We start from the raw sequence: 24,859 nt of genomic DNA on the forward strand, positions 1-24,859 counted from the left end.
ATACGTCCTTAGATAAAAGCATAGCGTCTGCTGCTCAGAACTATGCTACTTATTCCAGACAAACAGAATTCATTAGAGTTGTTGAAATAAAAAGAACACAGATCTGCAGCTTCTTAAACATAACAGAAAGGTGTAAGGGTGAAAATTTGCAGCCTTTTGACAGTCACCAGGTAAGTTAGTTCTGAATTTCAAATGAAGGTGACTCTGCTGCCAGTTGAAAATAAATTCTCCATATGACTGCTAATTAAATGATTCAAATAAATAACCTGGAGAAAAAAAAAAAAATCTTATCATGTAAAATGATTAACTTAACAAAAATATTCTGGACTATTATGACAATGACAGTGGTGTAAAAAATACAGGACTTATAGAAAAAATACAAATAAGGGTATGTAACTTAATTTTTTTAAATGGAGATTATATTATATTTATATTATTATTTTGTTTAATTCTGCCGTGTCATAATGTTTTACAATACAACAACATTTTCACTGCAAGTCATCTGTGGAATTTTCTATTTCTTGATTTGAGGTGAGATGCTTGATGCCTAATGACTGTGCACCAAAAGGTGTGTAGGGAGCAAGCACAGCACTGCAGAGAAAATCCTAGGCATAATTTACACAGACCATACACACTGTGCAAGTCAGGCCTGTCTGGCAGGACTGCCCAAAAGTCTTTTGTCTTTATGTTCCACACCCAGATCCACAGCACACACTGTTTTCGGTTTCCTACAGAAAGTTTCTGAGGGGATTCTTAGAGCAGATGATTCCAAGAGTCTCTAAATCCCAGTAAAAACTGAGCTGCAGAATTAAAGAGCCTTAACACCACCCCAAGTCTTTTCAACCCCTGCGTCCATGCAAGGTCTGGTCTTTCTCTCTCTTCCCCGACCCCTTACATGCTGCTACTGATGCAGAGCCCCCTGGCAGGCCAGGGTGGGTAACGCTACTCCTGTATTCCACACCACCAGAGGGAATGGTAGGTCTCCTTTGTTCCCTGCAGCTCCTGAAAAGATTCACCTTAAGACTCAAGCCCTCATTTCATTTCACCCACAACACCTCAACCAAGACCAGAGCCTTGAAGAGCATCTGCCCACTTTTACAAAAAGACAGAAGAGAAAAGCATGGCATTAAACATGCCATGTCTAATACAACATTCAGACTTTTCATAACGGCCTCTACTTTATTCTTGTTTCAACACATTTGCAGTTAATATATGTGAAATATTTAAACCAAGATGTTCATGGAAACAAATACCAAAACACAAAAATCAGTGAGAGAGGAATTTCTGCAAAAAAAGTACCATGTGGCCTCCTTACATTACAACATGTGGCAAGAAAAAAAAAAAAAAAAACTTTTCCAAGCTTTTCTGAATTTCCTGATCTTTATTAAATATCCCCTTTATCCCCCTTCCTTAAAAATTCTATTTGCTAAATTTTCATTTTCTTTGGCCTGACAAACATTAGTCAAGGTGGATTATAGATTACTTTTTTCCCCCTTTTTTAAGAGACCTTCCTGCTGGCAATTGAATGATGTAATAATATCATTGGTCTTAAAGCTCTAAGACTCAGAAAACATTGTAGAAAAAGAAACATTAGCTTTCAAACAGTTGTATTTAAAAAAAAAAAAAAAAAAAAAGTACCCATTTAAAGAGCTAAATTGATTGCTTAGATAAAACCCCTCTTCTGAGAAGCTACAAAGGTGGTGTCAATCAAACAAGAGTAGGTAGAATGAAAAAAACTCGATCTAAAATGTTAATGAAAATGTATCTACTGCAATGAGAAAATACAGTAACCATCATTAGTGCTTAACTCTGGATTGAACAAGTTCTCTCATGCTCACACTCTTCTGAGGATTAAGGTGATAATGGGCACTATCTGTTAAGTGAAGTAATTGTAATGTACCACACTAAAGTGCACAATGCCATTCACGTTGATTTGCAGTATTAGCATTTAGTAGTAAATGGACCTTGGTAAGCAGGTGGTTAATCTTTCCCTTTCATTATGATCTGTGTGATGTGACAAGAGGGAATGTTATCATAATTTAAAGACAACAAGGATTATGTGAATGATAGCTGCTTGAAGGGCCTTGAGAAAATTCTTTATCCTAAAAAGAAAACAGAAGTTCCTAAAAGCTCTAATACCTGCACATCCATCACTCACTATTGGATAATACACCACCCACTTGTAAGGAGCCTTATGTGTGTTATAAGTAACAGAAAGATTTAAGTTGATTATACGTTGCTTCAGTTTACACTTTATCAAGGATGATTTTGTGTGTCAGAGAATCCAAGAATTTTAACCAGTTGTTAGACACAATGAAATCTGAAACCCCAGTTCTCACAGTTGTTAGTTTTAAGCTCTGTTAAAAATAATACACATATGGCGATTATGATTTCACTTAAGTTAGAATGCTTGAACCATTCATTGTTTGTTACGTGACAGTCATTTGATTTGGGCTCAATTTTGAATGCTCTTTTTACCCTTGAACAATGTTATTGTCATTGATGTCAGATCTGGTTTTCGGGTTTGAAAACAATACCAAAAGCAGTCACTTATCCAGACAAGCATTCATTGCATGACAAATGCTTCCAAAATTTCCTGGTTTTCTGTATTGATTATCTTCCTCATTATCACTGTTAGCAATCTGGTACTGGTATAGGAAAACCCCAAAAGCAAAACTTTATATTAGTTAAAAGGAGTAACCCAAGACGGTATACTCCTAATCCTGTGTCTAAGCAATGATTTCCATTTTGCTGGTGAATAGGAAAGATATTTAAATGATATTTTAGAGTTAACAACTACCAGTGTTCTTAACTCTACAGAATCGGACAATTTCCTCTCAGAAGAAAAATAAAACAATAATGGTTTAGACTTCCACAGGTTATTCTTAAATTTGGAAATTTTGGTAAGATGAGAACATGAAAGAAAAGGGGAGGAGGAGAAGAAAGCAATGAAACAACAATTTTCAATGGTAAATAAATGGAGAATGAGCAAATAATAATATGATTCAGATTGACATAATCCCTAAGCAAAATCATGGGAAAAATGACAAAAAAATAAATAAATAAAATGTTATAAGGGGTGCAAAAGAAAAACAATTGAAGATTAATATACAATGTCAGCCAACACAGCTTTATAGCTCCATTTCTTGGTCCTACCTGTCTTCTCTTGATGAGAGCAAGATATGGATAAGAAAATTCATTATATGCTGAGAAGTTATAGCTACTGTGAAGTGTTTCGTGACTTTTGTGACTCATAAAATTGGTGGGATATGTCATTGTAATCTCTGAGTGAAGTACCATGTGAGCACAGTTGGGGGGTGGAGTGAACAACAAACGACTAATGAATAATACAGCATACAATACAAACATTTTTTAATGAGTCTTTCATTAATTGAGCTGAGCAACTCTCGCAGTATCACACTTTGAACTTCTCTTGGCTTTGAACTTCTCTCTCCTTTCCCAGTCAAAGTCTACCAACATTGTTAGTTACTGGGAGGTCTTTTTTTTTTTTTCCTTTTTAAATTCTGTTTAATGAGACATCAGCCCACGTCAAATACAAGCAACAGTATTCAGATGTCTCCCATACAGTTTCGTAACTAGTCTACTCTACCAAAGTTAGCAAAATATATTGCAGATTTTTCGCTACTTAAGAATCTCCTGTTGTCAGAAGTTACTCTACCTTCTTTTTGCTGGCCAATAATACTTATAAATTAAAATCAAAGTTGTATTTTCTACAGATATGATGAAGCTTCTAACTTTTCAGTTTTTCTATTCAGAGTTTTATTTTCTAGATTTGCTTTATTCTTTTCAGCACATCATTCAGAGGTTATTTAAAGAACTCTGATGTATGGCAGCAGTTTTCTTCAACATCTAAATTCAAGACAGCTGTTGCTTAGTATGAACCCTCTATACAACATACAACTTGCATGTCCCAGACCCACTGCAAGGCACAGGTCCACAAGTCCTCTGCACTCACTGCAGCGTAAGACCTTTCAAGTAAATATTATGCCCTTTCCGGTAATCGTTTTATAAACATGACATTAAAAATCTATGTAAACTCTCTCAATGACAAGATAAGCACCACCTTAGCACTAGGAGAATGGTTTCAGAGTCTGTTTTTCTCAGCTGCTAATTTAAAAAGAAAATAAATGTTTTATTTCTAGGGGAGCCTGGCTCACTTCAGCTCCTGGCTTTCATTTTATCTTTTTTTTTTTTTTTTTGGTAAATGAAGAAGCATTTAGTGTCAGATTTTTTTTCCTTTTATTAAACGTTCTTAACTATCTCCTGATTAATGAGATGCATGAATTTGTCAAATCTCTCACTGCTAGAGATTGGATATATAAAAAGTAACAACATTAAGCTGTTATATAGTAAATGTAGGAATTATGTTTTCACAACAGATTCTCTTATCATCAGAATTGATCATTCTATTTCATATAATAAAACCAGTTATAGCAGCACTCTTCAAGTACCGCTATATAAGACCTACGGTTCTGTCCATTGTAAGATCAGTCACTAGGGTTTTATATCTCAGCTCTTTTTGAGTCACCTGGGGTTAAACTTGGAATAAAACTTGTCAACCCACATGCAGGTTCCATATTAAAAAATGAAGATAAAAATATAGGGGCAAGGGAGAATTAATCAAACTATTTTCTTACTGTAGGATCCTAAAAAGCAGTTTCAAGTAGTTGCAGTTGTCTGAGTCGTGGCAAAAATGCTGCTGTTAGTAGTCCCCTCACTTCAGCACAGATGCATCTTCTGCAGTTTATCTAGCACACTTAAACAGCAACAGCCCTGAAACAGACCTCTGGGCACTAACATTATTGAAGCGCTCTACAGCTCAAGTCTTCTAGCCAAATTTGCCAGAGCACCATAACTTTAACGGGTCAAATCTGGAAGAATCTAAATGTCTGATAACATGGGAAAAACACAACCCAAGCTCAGTTCTAGGATAGATGTTTGTCTTTATATAGATATGCAGCAGAACTCCCTTATCATTAAATCTGTTATTCTATCACACAACAAATTTACCCTAATTCAGAATTCCTTTGATACTAGGAATTGCTCTATATGGAAACAATTAAGCTACTAGCTGGAGCAATTTAAGGCAGTCCTGAGAGTGATCTCAGCAGCATCAAGGGCTACAAGACTGCTTTTGCTCAAAAGTACATTGAGTCTGACATATTTGAAGAATCAGCCCACAGCCTACTGTTATCACAGGCTACTTTTATATGAATAAAGAATCTCGAGGGAAGTGAGAAGTTAATTATTTGTGCCCAAGTCACTATCCTGATAAATGCATTTTATTAGCAGTAATAGAGTATGATCACTTGTGGCCTGTGGAAATAACTTAACCAAAAGAAGGATTGTTAGGACACAAAGCTGCTCTCTGTATATGCTACCAAATTTTCAGTATTTGGTTTCCTCGTAAAGTTTTCAAATGTTCATAGAAGCAGCACAAAGTGAACAACACAGTAAAAAGACCTTGGAAAAGAGAACCACATTTACTTTTTTTTTTTTTTTTTTCCCCTTCAGAATTCTAGAAGTGATTAAATTAGGAGAGCTCTTATTGACAACAGGAAGGTATTTTACCCAGACATAAGAGAGTTCAGCCTAAGTCAAAATATATTTTGGAATTAGTTAAGCCTTTTAGTGACTTGAAAAATTTTCTAAACAATTAGAGATACCATCTATTGAGTAAATAACTAAAAGGACTGCTTGTCTCCTTAATTTGTGAAATCAATTATGATAGATCTACCTCTATTGGTTTCCTCACTCTCATCCTTAATACTCAAATATTTATTATGCCAGATCAAATTTTCTAAAGCACAGTTCCGTTCAGAATGCCTCAGATGCTCAAGAATAAGCTAGCTCTTTAGGAGATAGCAATAAGCAGCTACAGCTCACAAAAGCAATGTGGTTAATTTTCACAATGCTGCATAAAACCACATTTGTGGTTAAATGGTCAGATGAACACATTGGCTTGGAAAAGTCTTGACCACCTCAAAATACAAGTACACCAGGCTGAACATTCGGCCCTTCCCTGAGCATTTGAAACCATAATATTAGTGAAGCCTGGTTATGAGCTCCTAAAGACATACATTGGCAACCCAAAGCTACTGAGAGTAGAAGAATAAAAATATTCCAAATTTGAAGAGGGTTCTGGGTCATAGAATTGCCACCCGGCTAATAAGCAATCTTGGTGCAAGAAATTATGGTGTCCATATGTTTTCCCACTGTAAAGACACTACAGTAACGCCAAACTCCTGTAAAAAGTGCTTTGAGAATTACTGATGGAAAAGGAACCCTCCCCCCCCCAAAAAAAAATTATATTATTTTGAAATTAGATAAGGTCACTTAAGATGTATTTGTTCTTTGTTGAGAAATTTGGAATTCTTGCTGTCTACTCTCAAATCTATGGCAACTGTTTTTGTTTTATTAAGAAGGTTAAGAGAATTTAAAATGAGATATTTTGCACAATAACTGAGAGACACTGTATAGTGTCTGATTTTATTTCTCCCTAAACTTCTGGTGCTTGCAGAGGCATGAGACATTGGAGACTTGGCACTATAAGAAACAACTATAAAAAAAAGGGGGGTGGGGGAGCCTGTTGGATGGAAATCGGACTGCTTTGCTTTGGCTGCTGAAAGCAAGGTTCACAGCACCCTTCAGCTGAAGTTGTACTCCAGCAGAACACACTTCCCCAAAGCACCAGTACTCACCGGATTGCTGACATTTCTTCACAAGGGGCACTTGAACAAGTATTCAGCAATACGCTTGTATGAGTTGAGTGTTGCATGTTTTTTAGATAGTCTAAGATAGGTCTGCTAAAAGAGAGCTGCTAAAACCATCCATTGATTTTGGGTGCCTAAATCAAGATGAGTTGGGGAAGATTTTCACATGAATTCAGATTGCCCAAATAAAGTTTGTTTATTTGATGGTTATTTGATGGTTATAGGTCTTTACCACAGTTGAAGTTTTTGGCAGGGAAAAGAACTGTTTCATATACACGCAACCAGCAAGTTCCTTTACCTACACTGATATTACTACAGCTACACTATAATAGTTGTTTTGCCAGCCTAGCTCCAATCACTTTTGCATTAGAGTAAATCAGGAACAATTATACTGAAGTTAAAAGTGCTATACAGATATAAAATGGCTCTAAGATGAGAATCCAGATGTTTTGTCCATTTCTGTAACACCAAAGAGAAAGAGATGGAAACAACTACAGCATGAAAATGTACAGAAAGAGTGGAAGGAAATAAAGAAGCATCAAAGAAAATTATGGACTTCAGGAAAAGATGTAAGAACTAAGTAGAATCTGAAGACTGGAGTGAATAAAAATACAACAGCTCTGTCCTATAATACTATATGAAGTAGCCAAGGAAGTCACCGTAGCTGGCTTGTTTATACAGCAGATCTATTGTTCAATGTTAAGACCTGTGTAATTTGATTCCTAAAACAGAACAGGATTCAATAATAGGAACATACACATTTCAATTAACTCATTCATTTTTCCTCCTGAGCTATTGGTCGTAGGAAGTGAAGATGCTGATAGCATCTCCCCAGTCCTTAAATCACATAAACATACGGAACTATGAACCTGAACACTTTAATTTAAAGATCTTAGTAAGAAAATCTTAATTCCAAATGAGTTTCCAAAAGATATTTCATACATTTTCACAAATTTTCTACATTTGCATACATTTTCTATTTTCTTGCTAGGAGAAGAGACTATATTCTTGGGGAACTCTGATTTAAGTATCTCCCTCCTTAGCTTTCTTTTCCTGTAAAGTACCTTCTCCTCACAGTTCAACAGTTATTAAAAACAATGAAAAGTGCATAGCACTGGGGCATCTAACAAAACAGCAACTAATCCTGCCCTCACAAAGCAAGGCCACAGTTCTGTCACATAGCAAGTGACAGAATTTTGAGGTGATGTGAGGAACATGGAGCTACTGCATGGAGGTAACACGACTATTCCATTTTGAATCAAATCTTAATGTTTCCATTACACATTGAAATTGTTTTCAAAACGAGAATGTGTGTGGCCCTATGAACAAGGAAGAATACAGTTTTGCTCAGCCCAATCTCTGGCAAAGTCTAAAAAATGGTACCACACTTGAAACGTCCCAGAGATTTATGTATTCACTTGGGATTGGTAAAATGTTAACAGTTTGAAAGGGAAGAACACACAAGGTGTGAACTCCTTAGGGATCAGTGATTGTACCACGTAACATGAAACATAACGTCTTGGTTATGCACAAAGGCTGCAATGAATTAAGAAGCAGAGTTGTTTTTTGTTTGTTTTGTTGGTCTTTTTGATGTTACTTTGTGTTTTTGTTGTTGTTATTGTTTGTTTTTTAACTTCAGCTGTGCCTCAGCCGAAGCTTACATCTACTTTTCCGTCTTGGAAGAAGGAGGGAGGAAAGAGAAGGAAAAATAAAACAGAGTAAAGAGGCAATAAAAATATTTGTACCCTCATGTTTGTATTCATGCCATTTTTCAAGGACTAATCTTAGTGGCCAGCAAGCTAACTGCCTTACTTGTGTGGTCTAAATAACTCTCATGCTTCCTCACTAATTGCAGTCAGTTGATTGTGACAGCAAAAATGTTAGACCAGAAATTGCATCTGTAAAATGGGTAATCACAAAGACAATTTTAGGGGACACTGCCAAATAAATGTCCTTTTAATCATTGCAAACAATTATTTTTAATTCTTTGTAAAATTAATATCTCCGTGTTAATCTCTTAACTCCATAAAGACAGCGACTACCTATGGCTGTTACATCTTAAACTTCCTCTGAAGGGTGCCCCAAACCTTTCAAAATCAGGTCACAATTAAAAGTGACTCTGCTTAAGACAACAGTCTCAAATACTTTTTTGACTACTCTCTTAACCAGAAGTACTATTATGATTGTGCCCAGGTTGGATGAAGAGGTAGCTGCTCTTTGTGTACTGTAGTCTGTGTGAAGCTCCTCAACAGAGCTGGACACCTTCTCATGTCATAAAGCAAAAGGCCCTGCTACCAGATGAGTATGTTAACCCTAATCACCCTGCTAAAGCCATGTTAGGAAGGAGCTATGCAAGCAGTTGGACCAACAGATGTGGGGTTCTGATGAAATGCTTCCACGTGCTGCTAAGACTGCACAGTCCACAGAGTAACTTGGGCTAGAGAGGAGGTCACGGCCTCACCTTCTTGTCCCACTGACCTGTGAAACAGACCCAGCACACCAAGATAATTTTCCTGCATCGTCCTGCACTAAGTGCATAAAAGACATCTCTCTTTAACAGCAAGAGCTTGCATTGGCACACAGACTCCTTTCTCCACACACACTTATGTCTGAAGGAATACTGCTGATACTTCCTATTACTTTCTCTCACCTTTTCTAACAAAAGGCCTACACTGACACTTTCTAAACAAAGCTACAGTGCATACTGCCTTCAGGGCACAGTGAAACTGGGTGTTTTTCAGTCCCACTTCCAATTTAGAAGAGATCCGTGTGTCCATATGGTAGTTGGTACTCTGCAGTCATCCTTCCCTGTTCTGGTGAATGCAGACAGAACTACAGCTCTCCCTTCTAGTCCTCTGTGTATACATCCCATCTCCTAGAAATACGTTCAGTTCCATTAAACTTTTTCAAGGAATTTAGCGATTCTTTGAACTCTTTCCACTGTTTTTCCACCCCTACAGCGGAACAGAAAAAACACTATCCACTCTCCAAGTTATAAATGGGTTTAAAGAAGGAAAACTGTTGGCTTTATCTGGATAAAAATGCTCTGAGTTAGTAGCTGTCTTTTCTCTATAGGGGAAACACACTCTCCCCTAAGCTTTCTTACTGAGAGTCTGCACAACATACAGCCATGCTTCAGAAAGAGAATAATGTGTTTTCGTTTAAAAAATTACCTTATGGTTTTTGGCAGCTTCCTTAGCTTCTGAGCTACAAACACGTCATTTCTTTCAGTGCAGAAGCTTCTTAAAGCTGTGTTTTTGATGACTTCTTTGTGACAAATCAACAGCACACCATGTTGCTGTAAATCTGGGTCTAAAGCTTTGAGTCCATCTAAAATTACAAATAAAACAGAATTAGAGGATACAGCAATAACAAAATCCACAGACATGATTACCACATGTTTCCAGTTTGTAGGACAGACAGAGGAAGATATAGAACACAGCATGAATACAGAGCACAGCTATGACTGTGTCTACCCCATGGCTGTTCTCTTCCCATGCTATAGCCTTGCTTACACTGACAGAAATGAAAGGTCGAGTCTGTGTTCCATATGGCTAAAGTCTACCTATCTGAGGATCTAGACTCCTCATGGCACAATCTACCATTGCACTTCACTGAGGAGAAACACAGCAGAAACAGTAACCTGAAAATACAAATTCCAGAGCTTGTATGACAGTTGAAGAGACAGGGAAGAGAATAGATGGAAGGGTGTAAATAGAAATATGAAGATGCATATTCTGTATGAAAAGCTGGAATACCAGCTCTCTGCACTTCATGAATATATCTTATACTGAAAGAACTTTGGGGGGTGAGGATGTTTGTTTTGGGGTGTATTTTGTTATTTTCTTGAGGTTTTTAAGCAAAGCAAATTTCTTATGGTTGTTTTATATTCTCTTTTCTGGGCAATAGCTAATAAAAACATGCCGCATACCTGGTTAAAATGCTGCACTCAGTCATCTGCATAAAACAGATCACTGCTGACAAAGTCCTGGAGCACATTCAAATATTATTAATGGCACCAACATGCATCAGTGTTTCCACTTCTCCAATGATTAGAAGTAGATCTGAATTGAGGATGGGGAGGTTTTTGTTTTCTGAGTAGAAATACTTTTTTTCCTAATCAATGTAGAATGAAATGAAAGCTAAAAAGATGAAGTGCTGAAATCTATAGAGCAGTAATTCTAGCTTTAGTCAGTGATGTATGAATACAAATCATAGTGGTTATTGGGAATAAAGCCTTTTTTTTTTTTTTTTTTTTTTAATTCAGATGCTTTCCAGTTATGTTGTAGCTTAGAAAGGGGCATGCAAGCACATGGAAAGAAGAGTCACAATTCTTAAGAGGTCAGCCTAATAAATCAGAATGGCTTTTGAAGTGCTGTATGAAAGCACACATTTGTGTGAAAACAATTACACATTCTTATTAGAGGGGCACACAAAGGAAAAATCACAGGGGAAGAAAAAAGAAATCACTAAAACCTTTTGTATTTGTATAAGACTTTAATTGAGAAACTGGAACAGATTTTATTAACTTTTTTTTTTTTTTCCTCATGGTCTTTTTCTTCTTGTACCTGTTCCATTTCTAAGTTCCAAGTAGAAACAAAGGACCTTTTAGGTATTTAGCATGAGGGAACTACCCATCTCTAATTGTTACCAAAACACATTCGTCCACAGGCAAGGACACAAGAAATAGCAACAGTTCCCTTTCACTGAAGCAGTATAGGAACAAAGCATAGCTATATTCATGACACTTCAAAAAATATTTTTATATATATATATTTAAAAGCTCTTCCTACTTTTTTTTTATATAGCTTAGACTGTAAAAAGGTTACGTGAAAATAAAATTAATAGTTTACACAGGTAGAATATCTAAAACAGATACTGGGCAATGTTTTTAAAACTAGCTAAAAATAAGGTTTACAAAAACACTACTGACAGACCCTTCTGCCTAATAATACAAATAAATATGTTGAGGGGCAGTTCAAAAACATTGAAGTTATATATCTATGATCAGAAGCATGAAACAAGGAACTTCTGAATACCCTACTTTTTTTTTTTTTTTTTTTTTTTTTCCCTCTCCAAGTGATGGCATACTGAAAATCTGTCCCTAAATTACAAAGAAACTCCAAGTCCATTTAGAAACAAAGGAAGAAAGATTTTTAGGAATCTAAGTAAGCTTCTCAACCATTTTTTAAACCAATACTGGAATTATAAAGTTATTCGTACTCTTCCAAACCTGTATGCATTTATGAATTATTTCTTAATGGACTTGCTTCAACACTGAAAGTATTATGGATTATGTAAAGATTTAAAATCTTATACAGTAATAAGTGATTTAAACTTGTATTTAAATGCAATATTTCTTCTTAAACTCAAACTAAATAAAAAGCCATTTTAAAATGTGTTATTTAACCCCTTTTACTAGAAGTTCAAGTTTTGATTTCAAATAACAAGTATGAATCTAGAACAACTCATTTCACTGGCATTTATTAATTTTGCATCTGTAGCCACGTAACAGCACATTTTGCCAAGTAACCTGTAATACTACTAAAGTACAATAAACTTTCTGGTACAGACAATCCAACCATCATTTAGTTGTTATCTTAGCATACATTTTCATTCACCTTCTATAGCTGAGTTTTTTAAAGTAGATGATAAATAAGTCATAAATAAATGATAAAAATATAATTTATATTTTGCATAGTTTGAAACTGGGAGAGGGGTAAGAAGAGGCAGGCAACAGTGCATAAAATGTTCTACCTCTGGAGAATTTCTTTGAAAACACATAAAATCTGAAAGTATAAGTCTTCCTCTTGATACTCAATGACTTAGTTTATATAAGAGCAGCAAATAGGCAACAGACCTCCATCAATAAATTCACCATGCCACAGGAACTCAGCTTGTTCATCTCTGGGAAAGGCCATTCTTGGCTACATTGCAACCATGAGGCTACACATCATAGTGTTAAGGTTTTTAATACAATTTCTGGCAACAAGACTCCAGGAGATCAATAGTGCGGTTTCCTAGGCTCTAAAGCTGCTTTTAGTGATATACTGTATTGTCAATGTCCAATAAAATAAAATGCTGACGCTGTCTCTTCCACATAAGATTTGTCACTGTGTTTTTCTTTTACCTTGTTGAGAAGAAAGTTTATGAATGGAAAACATGCACTGCAAGTATTTCAACCTGCCAGTCTGAAAGCAGACAGCAAACACAAAGAAGACTAGTTCCATATAAAAACTACTCCCATTACATTAAAAATTTAAACTCTGACAGGCAGGGGTTCAATGCAAACAATACATCCCATTGCCCATCATATTAGTCCCATCTTTGTAAGTCACTTTTAACTGGGTGGAGATCACGGTCCATATGATAAGTGTATACAAGAAAGAAAAAAATTCTGAATGATACAAAAAAGTGCATAAACTGCATTGGCTTTGAATTCAGGCTCATTACTGCATTTGCACCATAATGCAGAAACAGAGCTAACATTTTTTAAGTATGAGTTTTAGGAATCTCAAAGCATCACAAGATAAATCTCTTCTTTAAAAATAAAAGCGCTCTTTATCCGAGTCATACATTCTAAAACAATTCTAGCAGAAGTGAAATGAGAGAACGTAAAACTGGTAGGAAGTGAATATACTTTTGGATATTAAAAGCTTCCTTCAGAATTTAACCTAATCAGCTATCCATACAGCCCAGGCTTGCTTTTGAAAAATAATGATAAGTGTTGGAAGATGTTGATTTCTTCTACCCCTGGCCTGCCTGCAATGCAGAACAGTGGGAGTGACAGCAAGTATGGTGGCACTTCAAATGACAGCACTTAAATCCGGCAAAGACTATAATTCAAAACCTCTGTACAACCTAAAAGCTCTTCACTAGTACTTATCCAGTAGTAGGTGACTAGTTAGTAGCAGTTATGTGGTGAGAACACTTTTCCTAACAAGGATACACTTTATTAATGCAGGACAGCTGCCACAGGCAACTTACACTTCAAAGCTGGCACTTGTCTGAGCAATCTTTTGATGTGGCTTATTCTGATTACCTCGAAATCATTTTGGGAAAGGTTCATACGTAACTAAAAAAATCCCAGCATGAAAATGAGCATCCCACAGACATATGAATGTGTCTAATTGAATCACTTCAGGTTCACAGGGCAGATCAGGTCCATGTTTCTTTTCTTGATTTTGTAAAGCCTCGGTTTTCTTGGATAAATTACATAATTCAGGAGGGAGGAAAAGTGTAATTCACACTGAAACACAGTAAAAGTAATTCTTGTGTCCTGATCATAGGCCATAGCTGGTACAGGAGCTGCTACTCACTCACAGAAGCTCAGAGAGACATCATCTTGGATAAGCCTGCACCAGTTTGCTTTGTTTACACTGAAAATGAGTTTTCATTCCTACAGTACACGTCTGCTTCTCCATTACCCAGAGATTCTTCTGCTGAGACTGCAGGAATAGGGAATGCTCCCCCATGTTTTTTGGAAAAGGGAAAGTTATTCCTTCCCTGCTTATATAATAAATTAAACACTTCCCCTTAATCTTTAACTAAATTAAGGATTGAATTTTTCCACAGTGGTAAATCCTGGTTTAATTCTGCTCCCAATGGAGAATTTTATTTCATTGTATTTATGCAAGACTCTGTATAAATAAATACCTTTAAAATCCAACCCCCTGATTAGTGTAGACATTAAAAGAAATGTGGAAAATTGAAGTAATCTACGGAAGCAATACATGTGAATCAATAATGCCAACCAATATTTATGGATCTCATTATCTCAACATGTGTTTTTTAGGATCATTTTAAATTACTATTAAAAATAGCCATAGGTACTTTTAAAATTAATATTTTAGAGTTCAAATGGTCTGCATTTGCCAGTGGAGATATACATTTGTTATATAGCTCTATTAGCTAAAGGAACAAAAGGTATTGCAGAATATTATAGTGTTCTGTGGAAGAAGAGATTTCTAAAGGAAAATGATTCAATTATTCTAAATCAATTATAACAGGAACAGCTACATAGCTCTATATCAATCTCCTTATGTGTTTCTAATTCTTTTGTCTATTGCCTGCAGATAGTTTAATAGGAATTAACATAGAACAATATATCCCACTGGGAACAAGATTCAAATAGTTTGGACCATTTTTCTTGCTCTAAATTCTCTTTTCTATCGTGTGAGGTAAAAGTCAAACCCATCACTTTGTGCGAGTGACAGCAGTAAGGAATAAGTCTGAAACACAGCTTCAGGCTTTTCCATAAGGGATGGTTGGATTGGCCACGTACATCACCACTACGTGAGAGAAACCTGCACGCAGTACCTGGCTATTCTGGCCAGCCCTACATTTTACAGCCACAATTAGATCAAGAGCCTTCAAACAGCATAGCAAAGCCCTTCCTAAAATGAAACCAGACTGTTCAACTCTGTCAGAAAAAAAGCAATAAAGGTATTTTTGTCAGGCAGAATAGGTGCAGACCATATGATAAAGAGGGGTAAGAGAGAATTCAGACATTAGAGTCTGTCTGCAAAGCTAGCTTTTCAGGCTCCTGCCAGACATACCAGCCACAGGGACATAATATGTTAATACAGAGTCCTATACCCTGAGGAATGAAGAAATCGGCATGCATCTGATAAGCATTTTCTAACAGACCAGCATCTTGGCCCAGCACTTAAAGAACACAACAGTGAGCACTTCCTCTTCCGTTAATTTTTATCAGAAAAGAATGTCTTCATGCCTCTCCCAGACTTTCCATTCCTCCTGTGGGAGCATCAAAGAAGTTATGAAATAAATTACAGAGACAGCTGCTTCTTGGCTGAGAAAGTACTGAGGTCTTGCTCTACCTACCAGCTACATATGGCACATGGGATGAGGAAAGAGAAAGAAGTAAAGGGAAGAAGCTTCATACAGGAATGGCTCGTCCATTTTCATTTCTCTTAAAAGACATCAAATTTTATTCCTCTTGGTCCTTCTGTCTGTATCCAGAGGTAAAAAAGTGTCCAAACCTGTCCTCTGGCAGGTCTCATAACGAAAAGGTTCTGAATTCCCTCTACAATTCAGAGCACTCCCAGGTTTCTGTACAGTAGTAATTATGAGTAGTTAAGAGAAGAAATAAGAAAATAAATATGAATGAGGAAAATGAAAGAAAGTGTGTAAGGAAGCACTAAGAAGGAAAAGGAGCAGATTGAAATAAAGAGAGCACTATTTATTTTCATGTTACACTGGAAAATCTCAATCTTGTTCTATTATCCTGAGGCAAGAACAAAAAAAAAAAAAATGTACACATATGTTGCATCATTAATGTAACTGATAAGACAACAATGGAAAAAAGCTTGTGAGGACAGGAGGTCAACACCTCTGAGTTGAGATGTTAATACAAAATTAGTAGAAACCTCTAGATACTTCTAACAGAGAATTTCAAGTAGTCACATTTGCCTTCTTAACCTAACACCTAAAACCTTAAAACCTCGCATCATCTGTCTCTGGCATCATCTGTGTAATGAGAAAGACAGGCTTTGGAGCAAGATTACGACAAAAGGAGAGACTGATGTTTTTGACGTCAGTGGAACCTCAACACTCTATAGCTCCAGCGAGCTATAGGCACCCTGATGACACCAGGCCACATGGGCTGCTGTTTTGCTGGCACAGTTGTGGCTACATCTAGTGCATACACATTCTGTCTACTTCTTTTATTTTGTGCTATAACACTTATTCTCAGTTAAGCTAACAACTCCATTAACCACCACAGAGAAGGAATGCAAACTACCATGAATTTAAATGACACCACTCTTAAATTCATATTAATGAAGTTATGAAAAATTTCATTAGCACGTCTTGGAGCATGAATAATTTCTCACAGAATTTCACTCAGCAGCCTTGTCCTCCCATGTGGCCCATCAATATAGTACATTATCTCTAACTTCTAGAAAACGTGACTTGCAAGGAATGATTGAAAGACCAGAACTGTTTATTCCAGACGAGACTGTGATGGGGCTTTGTGATGATAACCTCCAAATATACAAAAGGATGAGCAAACAGAAGGGAATACACTACTTTCCATGTGTTTTGTGTATAAAACAGTAAGTAAGAGGATTAGACATAAGGCAAATATTTCTAAACGTAGGGAGAGAGCAGCACATTGCTTCAGAAGTTATGGAGTCTCTGTCACGGATAATCTTTAAAGATAGGTTAAACAAAAAACTGAAGTAGTACACAGTTCAACTGGCACCTCCTTGGGCTCTATGACTTCCTAAGATTCCATCTTTTAAGCAATACTTCTGCGTAAGTCCTACAACTTTGAAGCAAGAAGTAGCCCTACCAACTTATGTTTAATAAACAACAGAGCACAAAAAAAAAAAAAACCAACTTGGAAATGAAAAAAAAAAAAAAAAAGCACAGAAATTCAGCCATGTAAAAGAAAAGACACAGAACACCTCTGTGTAGACAAGAAGCCCAAGGGCTGTATTTCTGTGTTCACAAATTCACCCTTCAGTTTGAAAGGCAGTAAGCTTGTTCTCCCCTTCAGGGGCACTACCTCAACAGGAGTTCCAGTTGCTCCCTTTTCAGGCCAGTTGTACCTTAGGTGTGTACCACCAGCTCTAACAGGACAGTGCAGGCTACCAACCATACTGCACGTTCATCACCAGCTTCTACACAAGCTTATTGTGTAATAACCTGATTGTGTAATTACCTGATTCCAGCAGCAGACACAATGCAGTCGAATGGCCTTTAATGTTACACTACTGATACGCAAATATATCTCTGCACAGAGTGACGCTAATAAGGTCATGAAAGCAATTGTGGTAGTCTTCATGAGAACAAAACTACTAATTATGTGTGCATAAGCACAGTTGTTACCTGTGATTATCCATTTAAACCAGTCTAGGTTTGCATTCGTTATCCTAGAAAACTTTGAGATACAGAGGAGTGGCTGACACGCCAGAAGGCTGTGCTGCCATTCAGCGAGATCTGGACAGGCTGGAGAGCTGGGCAGGAAGAAACCAAATGAGGTTTAATAAGAGTAAGTGTAGAGTCCTGAACCTGGGAAGGAACAACCGCATGTATCAGTACAGGCTGGGGGACAACCTGCTGGAGAGGAGCTCTGCCGAGAAGGACCTGGGGGACGACAGGTTGGCCATGAGCCAGCAGTGTGCCCTGGTGGCCAGGAAGGCCAACGGGATCCTGGGGTGCATTAAAAGGAGCGTGGTCAAGGGAGGTGATGCTGCCCCTCTACTCTGCCCTGGTCAGGTCTCACCTGGAGTACTGTGTCCAGTTCTGGGCTCCCCTGTACAAAAAAGACAGGGATCTCCTGGAAAGAGTCCAGCGGAGGCTCACAGACAGGATACGGGAGCATCTCCCCTAGGAGGAAAGGCTGAGAGACCTGGCTTCGTTCAGCCTGGAGATAAGAAGACTGAGAGGGGATCTTATCAGTGTCTATAAATACCTGAGGTGTGGGAGACACAGGGATATGGCCAACCGCTTTTCAGTGGTCTGTGGGGACAGGACAAGGGGCAATGGCTGCAAAATGGAGCACAGGAAGTTCCGCACCACTACGCGAAAGAACTTCTTCACGGTGAGGGTGACGGAGCACTGGAACAGGCTGCCCAGGGAGGCTGAGGACTCTCTGCAGATATTCAAGCCCCATCTGGACGCCTACTTGTGCAACCTGCTCTAGGAAACCTGCTTTGGCAGGGGAGTTGGACCCGATGATCTCTGGAGGTCCCTTCCAACCCCTACAACTCTGTGAAACGAGCCCCGCAACGCCTACGTTTCTCTATCTTCTGTTTAACCTATTGGAGTAGCAGCTCCATTAATACAATGTTTCCACAGTCTTCTAACACTTGGGTTACCCCTAACAATTGAAAAGAGGAAGATGCAGTCTTTCTAGACCAGGCTTGCATCAATAAGAACCCCTGGTTTTGAAGACGACATCGAACGGCGAGTTGCATAGTGGGGCCTTGGTCCTTCCGCAGTCCACAGACTCAAACGTTTGCAGAGCGGAAGCTTTGCAGAGCTGTACGAACACTGAAGATCCAGTTCTGCAAGAAGCTGATGCAAAAGCTACCTGGCAATGAGCAGTTTGGGTGAGGAAGGAAGAGACTGGCATTCTCACGGTGCATGGTTTAACCGAGTTTAGTCCTGTGGGCTGTGTCAGCAAAACTGGCTTTGGTTTGCACCCTTTCAGGACACCGAGGACCCAATTTCATGTCTGTGGGCAGCACGGCTAAGCGGGCAGTGTACTCTGTGTCACCGGGGACAGAGGAGGGATTGACTGATGGGCAATGTCAGTGTGCCCTGCACAATGCTGCCGCCACCTTGCTGGAGCAGTTTGCTTGCTCCTAGCGCCAAAACGAGCCTCTTGGAGGGCTGGAGGCAAGGCGAGGCAGAGCTGGAAGTGGTGTCAGGAAAGCCTCATGGCTCCTGCCAGGCACTGCGCCAGGCCTCAGCCCTGGGAGGCCAGCCCTGCCTTGCGGCCTCCTGGCGCCCATCGGCTGCCACAGCTCCATGCTGCCTAGCAACAAGCGCCAGCGGCCTCGCTATTGGCTGCGCCCAGAGGCGCTAAGGCAGGCAGCCAATGGGGCGGCGCCTGGCTATGATGGAGCAGAGGTGTCACAGGGCAGGGTGGGTGACAAGGTGCTGGGTGTGCTGGGGCTGCGGCACTCCGGCGATGGTGGCGCACAGGCGAGGCGCAGCCTTTGGGTTGCTTGTGGCCCCTGAGGAGTGCTCCTGTGTGCAGCTCTCGGTGTTGTCTTCACTGTGTGACCCCGCAGGAGGGTGTCGTCGTGCAGCTTTTGGTGTTCTTATCACGGCAGCTCTGAGCAGTTCTGCATCGTTCAGCTTTTGGTGGTTCTCCACTGCAGCCTCTGAGGAGTGCTTTCTTGAGCAGCTTTTGGTGTTTTCTTCACTGCGACTTGAGGAGTACTTCTGCGTCCAGCTTGTTGTGTTTCCTTCACTGCGTTTCCACTGAGGATGCCTTCATTGTGCAGCTTTTGGGGTTCTTCACACCACGTTTCCCCTGAGGAGTGCTTCATCATTCAGCTTTTTTGCATTTTCTTCACCGTGGCGCTTGAGGAGTAATTCTTTGTGGAGCTTTTTGTGTTTTCTTCACCTTGTGGTCCCTGAGGAATTCTTCATCGCGCAGCTTTTGGGCTTCTCTTCACTTTGGGACTCCGGAGGAATGCATCATTGTGCAGATTTTGGTGTTTTCTTCACTACGGCCCGGAGGAGTTCATCATGCAGCTTGTGGTGTTTTCTTCTACTCGGCCCTGAGGAGTTCTGCACCATCCAGCCTTTGGCGTTCTCCTCACCATGTTTTCCTTGATGAGAGCTTCATCATGCCGCTTTTGGTGTGGTTTTCACCTTCCAGCCCCTGAGAAGTGTTTCATCTTCTAACATTTGGTGTTGTTTTTTTTTTTTTTCTCATTCTAGGCCCCGAGGAGTACTTCTGCGTGCGGCTTCTGGCGTATTCTTCGTTGTGGCCCATGAGGAGTTCTTCATCGTTCAGCTTCTTGGGATCCACGTTTCCACTTTAGGAGAGCTTCATCGTCCAGCTTTTGGTGTTTCTCCACTGCAGCTTCTGAGGAGTGCCTTCTTGAGCAGCTTTTGGTGTTTTCTTCACTGCGTCGCTGAGGAGCTCTTCATCGTGCAGCTTTTGGGGGTTTTCCCCACACCACGTTTCCCCTGAGGAGGGCTTCACTATATTCAGCTCGTTGTGTTTTCTTCACTGTGGCGCTTGAGGAGAAATGCTTCGTGGAGCTTTTTGGAAGGTTTCTTCTCCCTGCGGCCCCTGAAGTGTGCTTCTGCGTGCGGCTTTTGGTGTGTTCTTCACTACGGTCCTGAGGAGTTCTTCATCGCGCAGCTTTTCTGGTTCTCTTCTCCTTGGCCCCTGAGGAGAGCTTCGTGGTGCAGCTTGTGGTGTTTTCTTCACTGCGGCCCTGAGGAGTTCTGCACCATCCAGCCTTTGGGGTTCTTCACCGTGTTTTCCCTGAGGAGAGCTTCATCATGCCAATGTTGGTGTTGTTTTCACCTTCCAGTCCCTGAGAAGCGCTTCATCTTCTAACATTTGGTGTTTTTTTTTTTCTCATTCCAGGTCCCGAGGAGTGCTTCTGCATGCAGCTTCTGGTGTATTCTTCATTGTCGTCCATGAGGAGTTCTTCATAGTTCAGCTTTTCAGGATCTCTTCATCATGCAGCTTTTGGTGTTTTCTACAATGAGGCGCTTTTTGGCATCTACCATGTCTGCAGCCAGACCGACAGCTCCGTGCCTGACGTGTGAAGAAGCACATTCTTCTGTTTGTTTTCAATCTGCCAACCGATCATTTCATGTAGAGCTGTCTTTTTTGTACTAGGAGGTGCCATGTTGTGTCATGCTGTTATAAATCTCTTTCAAACCATTTCCGAGTTCTCTTGCCTCATGTACTGGGTTTACGTGGCAAGGTTTTGGTAGCGGGGGGGCCATCAGGGTGGGTTCTGTGAGAAGAATCCAGAAACTGCGCCATGTTAGAGAAGGGCCCGCTGCTGGCCACAGCCAGGCCAAGAAGCGCTGTTGTTTGCGCCTCTGTGAGGCCAGATTTTAAAAAGGTGAAAAGAAACAAAAACAAACAAACAAACAAACAAACAAACAAAAATTGCTGCGGAAGAGCAGCTGGGAGAGAGGGAGGAATGAGAAACAGCCTTGCAGACGCCAAGGTCAGTGAAGAGGGAGGGGGAGAGGTGCTCCAGGCGCCGGAGCCTGCAGCCTGTGGTGAGGACCACGGAGAAGCAGGCTGTCCCCCTGCAGCCCATGGTGTACCACGGTGGAGCAGGGTTCCACGCTGCAGCCCGTGGAGGAGACCCCAGTGGAGCAGGGGCAGAGAGCGACCGAGAAGGAGCGGCGGAGACAAGGTGCTACAGACTGACCGCAGCCCCCATTGCCCCGCTCCCCTGAGCCGCTCAGGGGGAGGAGGTGGGAGAGGGTGGACTGGGGGGGGGAAAACCTTACTGTCTCCCTACTCTGAGTCTGCTTTGCCCATCACGACACCTGCTGAGTGAGCTCCCCGTCCTTATCTCAGCCCTTGAGCCCTTGGCATCGTATTTTCTCTCCCTTTCCCTTTCAGGAGGGGGAGTGAGACAGCGGCCATGGTGGAACTCGGCTGCCCACCCGAGTAAAAGCACCACGCTGTAACATCTAAACTAAAGTCCCTTTGCTGCATCTGAAGTCCTTTCTTCCTTGTCCTAAATCTATGGCCTGGGGAGGAGTTTGCTCGCTTTTTATTTGCAGCATCCTTCTCCACATCTCGGTTCTGCCTTCTCTTGACATTAAAGCCTTAGTCCATTAATCCAATGTTTAATCTTTCCTTACAGACCATGTTTCCTAAAAGTCTGATCCTAAGAAGGGTCGTTCTTAGCATTGCTTCCTGGGTTCCTTGGGTGCTTTCTGCTTGGTGTGCATGTTCCTTGAAATACAATCCTCAGAAATGGACACAATATCAGTGGAAAATTTCACAGTAGACCCCACACTCTGGATAGAGCAGTCTTCCGTCAGCTGCTCCCTCTCACCTTCTTCAACCTGCTGATGGAGCACGAGGTGGAGGGTGCCGCAGGCTTTCTGAAGGCGACACATGGGGGTCTTCCCTGAGCAAGGTGTTCCGCTGTCAGAGAAGGAAACGGCTTTGTTGTTTGTTTCTCACCATCGGCACTTTGTGGCAGTTTCAGCTGTGATTGTCTCACTACACATAACCTATTGGATTATTTCTTGGAGTATTTTTGCAGGAGTGGACATTTAACCCATTAGTTCAAATAGTGAGATCATGTTCATGTCATTCACTTACTTTTCAGCCGAATGCAACTTTTCATAGAATTTGCTAGCGTTGCAGGGGCCCAGCCATGACTGCTCTCCTCTTAAGGCACCTCCAGTGCTAAGGAGACGGGGAAAGACTTTGGGAGTGCATTTTGTGTCTTCCCAGTGGGATGCCGATGCGCTAAACTTTTCTACCACGGAGTGTGATGTGAATCTCCAAAACCAAGCAACAACAACACAACAAAAGGGAAAGGCTCTTGCTACTGTCTCCCATGATACCCTGCTAACAAAGCTGACAAAGCGTGGGACAGAAGAGCGGACAGTAAGGTGGGTTGAGAACTGGCTGACTGGCCGAGCTCAGAGGGTGGTGATCGGCGGCGCAGAGACCAGTTGGAGACCCGTGACAAGCTCAGGGGTCGGTGCTGGGTCCCATCTTGTTCGACAGCTTCATCAGCGACTCTGATGAGGGAACAGTGTCCACCCTCAGCAAGTACGCTGATGATACAAAGCTGGGAGGAGTGGCTTGCACGCCAGAAGGCTGTGCTGCCATTCAGCGAGACCCGGACAGGCTGGAGAGCTGGGCAGGAAGAAACCAGATGAGGTTTAACAAAAGCAAGTTGCACCTGGGAAGTGTTATATATGGAGCGGTGATTCGTGTTGAGAAGATGGTTGATATTAATAAAGAAGGGGGAGATGTGGGAGTGTGGCCATGGGGGGCGGCAAACTTTGTGGTTAACGATAACAGTAGACTCTTAACGATGCAGCCATCAGGAATGTAAAAGAGTTTAGAGGGAACAAAGAAGGGTGATTCAGGAGACCCCATGCAGTCTCAGGGTTGCTTGTTCTCCAGCCATTAAGGCATGGAAGTTTCTGGGTGTTTGCTGTTGTTATTTGCAGAGTTGTTTGACCAATGAAAAGTTGTTTTTGAAAAGGACTGCTGTGGGGTGAAGGGTATAAGAGGGGAGCCTGCCCTCAAGATAATTAAAAAAAAAAAAAAAAAAAAGGCAACGCGATGCGATGAAGTTATGTCATCAATAAAGAAGCAGAAAGAAGGAATGAAAAGGAACGGGCTAGCAGAACGGAGACCAGGATGGGAAGAGGCACATTGATCGCCTCATGAAGATCGGTTCGGCCAAACTCAGCAAACGGCTCAGAGAAGCTCATACTGAAAGTCGCTGGAAACAGGTGCACCGGAGCTGGAGAGAAGCTCAAGCTGAGACAAGCGGAGCCTCACACACAGCTGGCCATCGCTGGTAAGCAGTTGCGCATTATGGGGAATCATACGTCCTTAGAAACAAAGACTGTCCTGGTAACCTTACGGCTTATTCTCCTTCTTAACAGTTGGACAGTTTACGATCCTGAAACATGGGACCAAATTGAGGTCAAGGTGTGGGACTCTGCAACTAAAAACGACAAGGTTGCAGTGAGATTGCTCGGTACCTGGCGAGCAGTCTCTGAGGCCTTAAAGAGACATGTGGGACCACAGTCCAACACGTGTGGTTTGCCAGACAGTGAGGGAGCTGCGGGCTCCTTTACTGATCCGACTGCTACGCCATCGGCCCCTCTGCTGCTACAGCCATCGAAGGCCTTTGCTGTTCCACCCCCTGGTGACCTGGACGTGCCTTTTGACCCAGGCCCTGTTGGTCTTGAAAAGGAGATGAATATGCTTTTCTTTGATGCAGGAAGAACGGGATACATAAGGCCCGAAGACCGAGTTGCTTAACAACTTAAAGCGAGACATATTGCTCCCACGACTAGCCCTGGAATTCTCCGGTGTTTGTAATGAAGAAAAGGAATGGAAAACGGAGACTGTTAAGTCATGGAACTTAAAGGATTGTTTGTTACCTTTTCTGATTGTACCTATGTATAGGCGTACTCAAGTTTAGTAAGTCGTGGAACTTAAAGGATTGTTTTTTACCTTTCCTGATTGTACGTATGCATAGGCAGACTCGGGTTTAGTTTGTAAAAGCAGTGTTCTGTATATTTAGAATGCTTGATGTTCGCGTGTGCGTGTTGGTGGAGCGTAGACTCCCCGCACACCCAGCGCTGTTTACTTGCCTTTTATACCTTTTATAAATATTCCTTTTATAAATATTACTAAATTCAGTTTGAGGTGAGACTCCATTTATAACAGAAGGAACAACCGCATGTATCAGTACAGGCTGGGGGACGACCTGCTGGAGAGGAGCTCTGCCGAGAAGGACCTGGGGGACGACAGGTTGGCCATGAGCCAGCAGTGTGCCCTGGTGGCCAGGAAGGCCAACGGGATCCTGGGGTGCATTAAAAGGAGCGTGGACAGCAGGTCAAGGGAGGTGATGCTGCCCCTCTACTCTGCCCTGGTCAGGTCTCAC

At 40.9% G+C, this 24,859-nt stretch overlaps 1 protein-coding gene and 1 long non-coding RNA gene across 2 annotated transcripts in view; one reads left to right on the forward strand and one right to left on the reverse strand.

Annotated features, from left to right (window-relative positions):
* Window positions 1-24,859, reverse strand: part of LOC311441428 (uncharacterized protein) — a 225,271-nt gene that overhangs the window by 99,434 nt on the left and 100,978 nt on the right. The window contains exon 4 of the mRNA XM_084529558.1: window positions 9,908-10,064. Within this exon, the coding sequence (XP_084385684.1) occupies window positions 9,908-10,064 (157 nt within the window). The remainder of the gene's footprint in view (window positions 1-9,907; window positions 10,065-24,859) is intronic.
* LOC311441659 lies at window positions 19,386-21,123 on the forward strand. The gene is made up of 2 exons (XR_014696124.1): window positions 19,386-20,740; window positions 20,821-21,123. It is a non-coding gene; the product is annotated as an uncharacterized lncRNA (long non-coding RNA).

The sequence above is a fragment of the Aythya ferina genome (assembly GCF_964211825.1).
Source record: "Aythya ferina genome assembly, chromosome: 9".
NCBI lineage: Eukaryota > Metazoa > Chordata > Aves > Anseriformes > Anatidae > Aythya > Aythya ferina.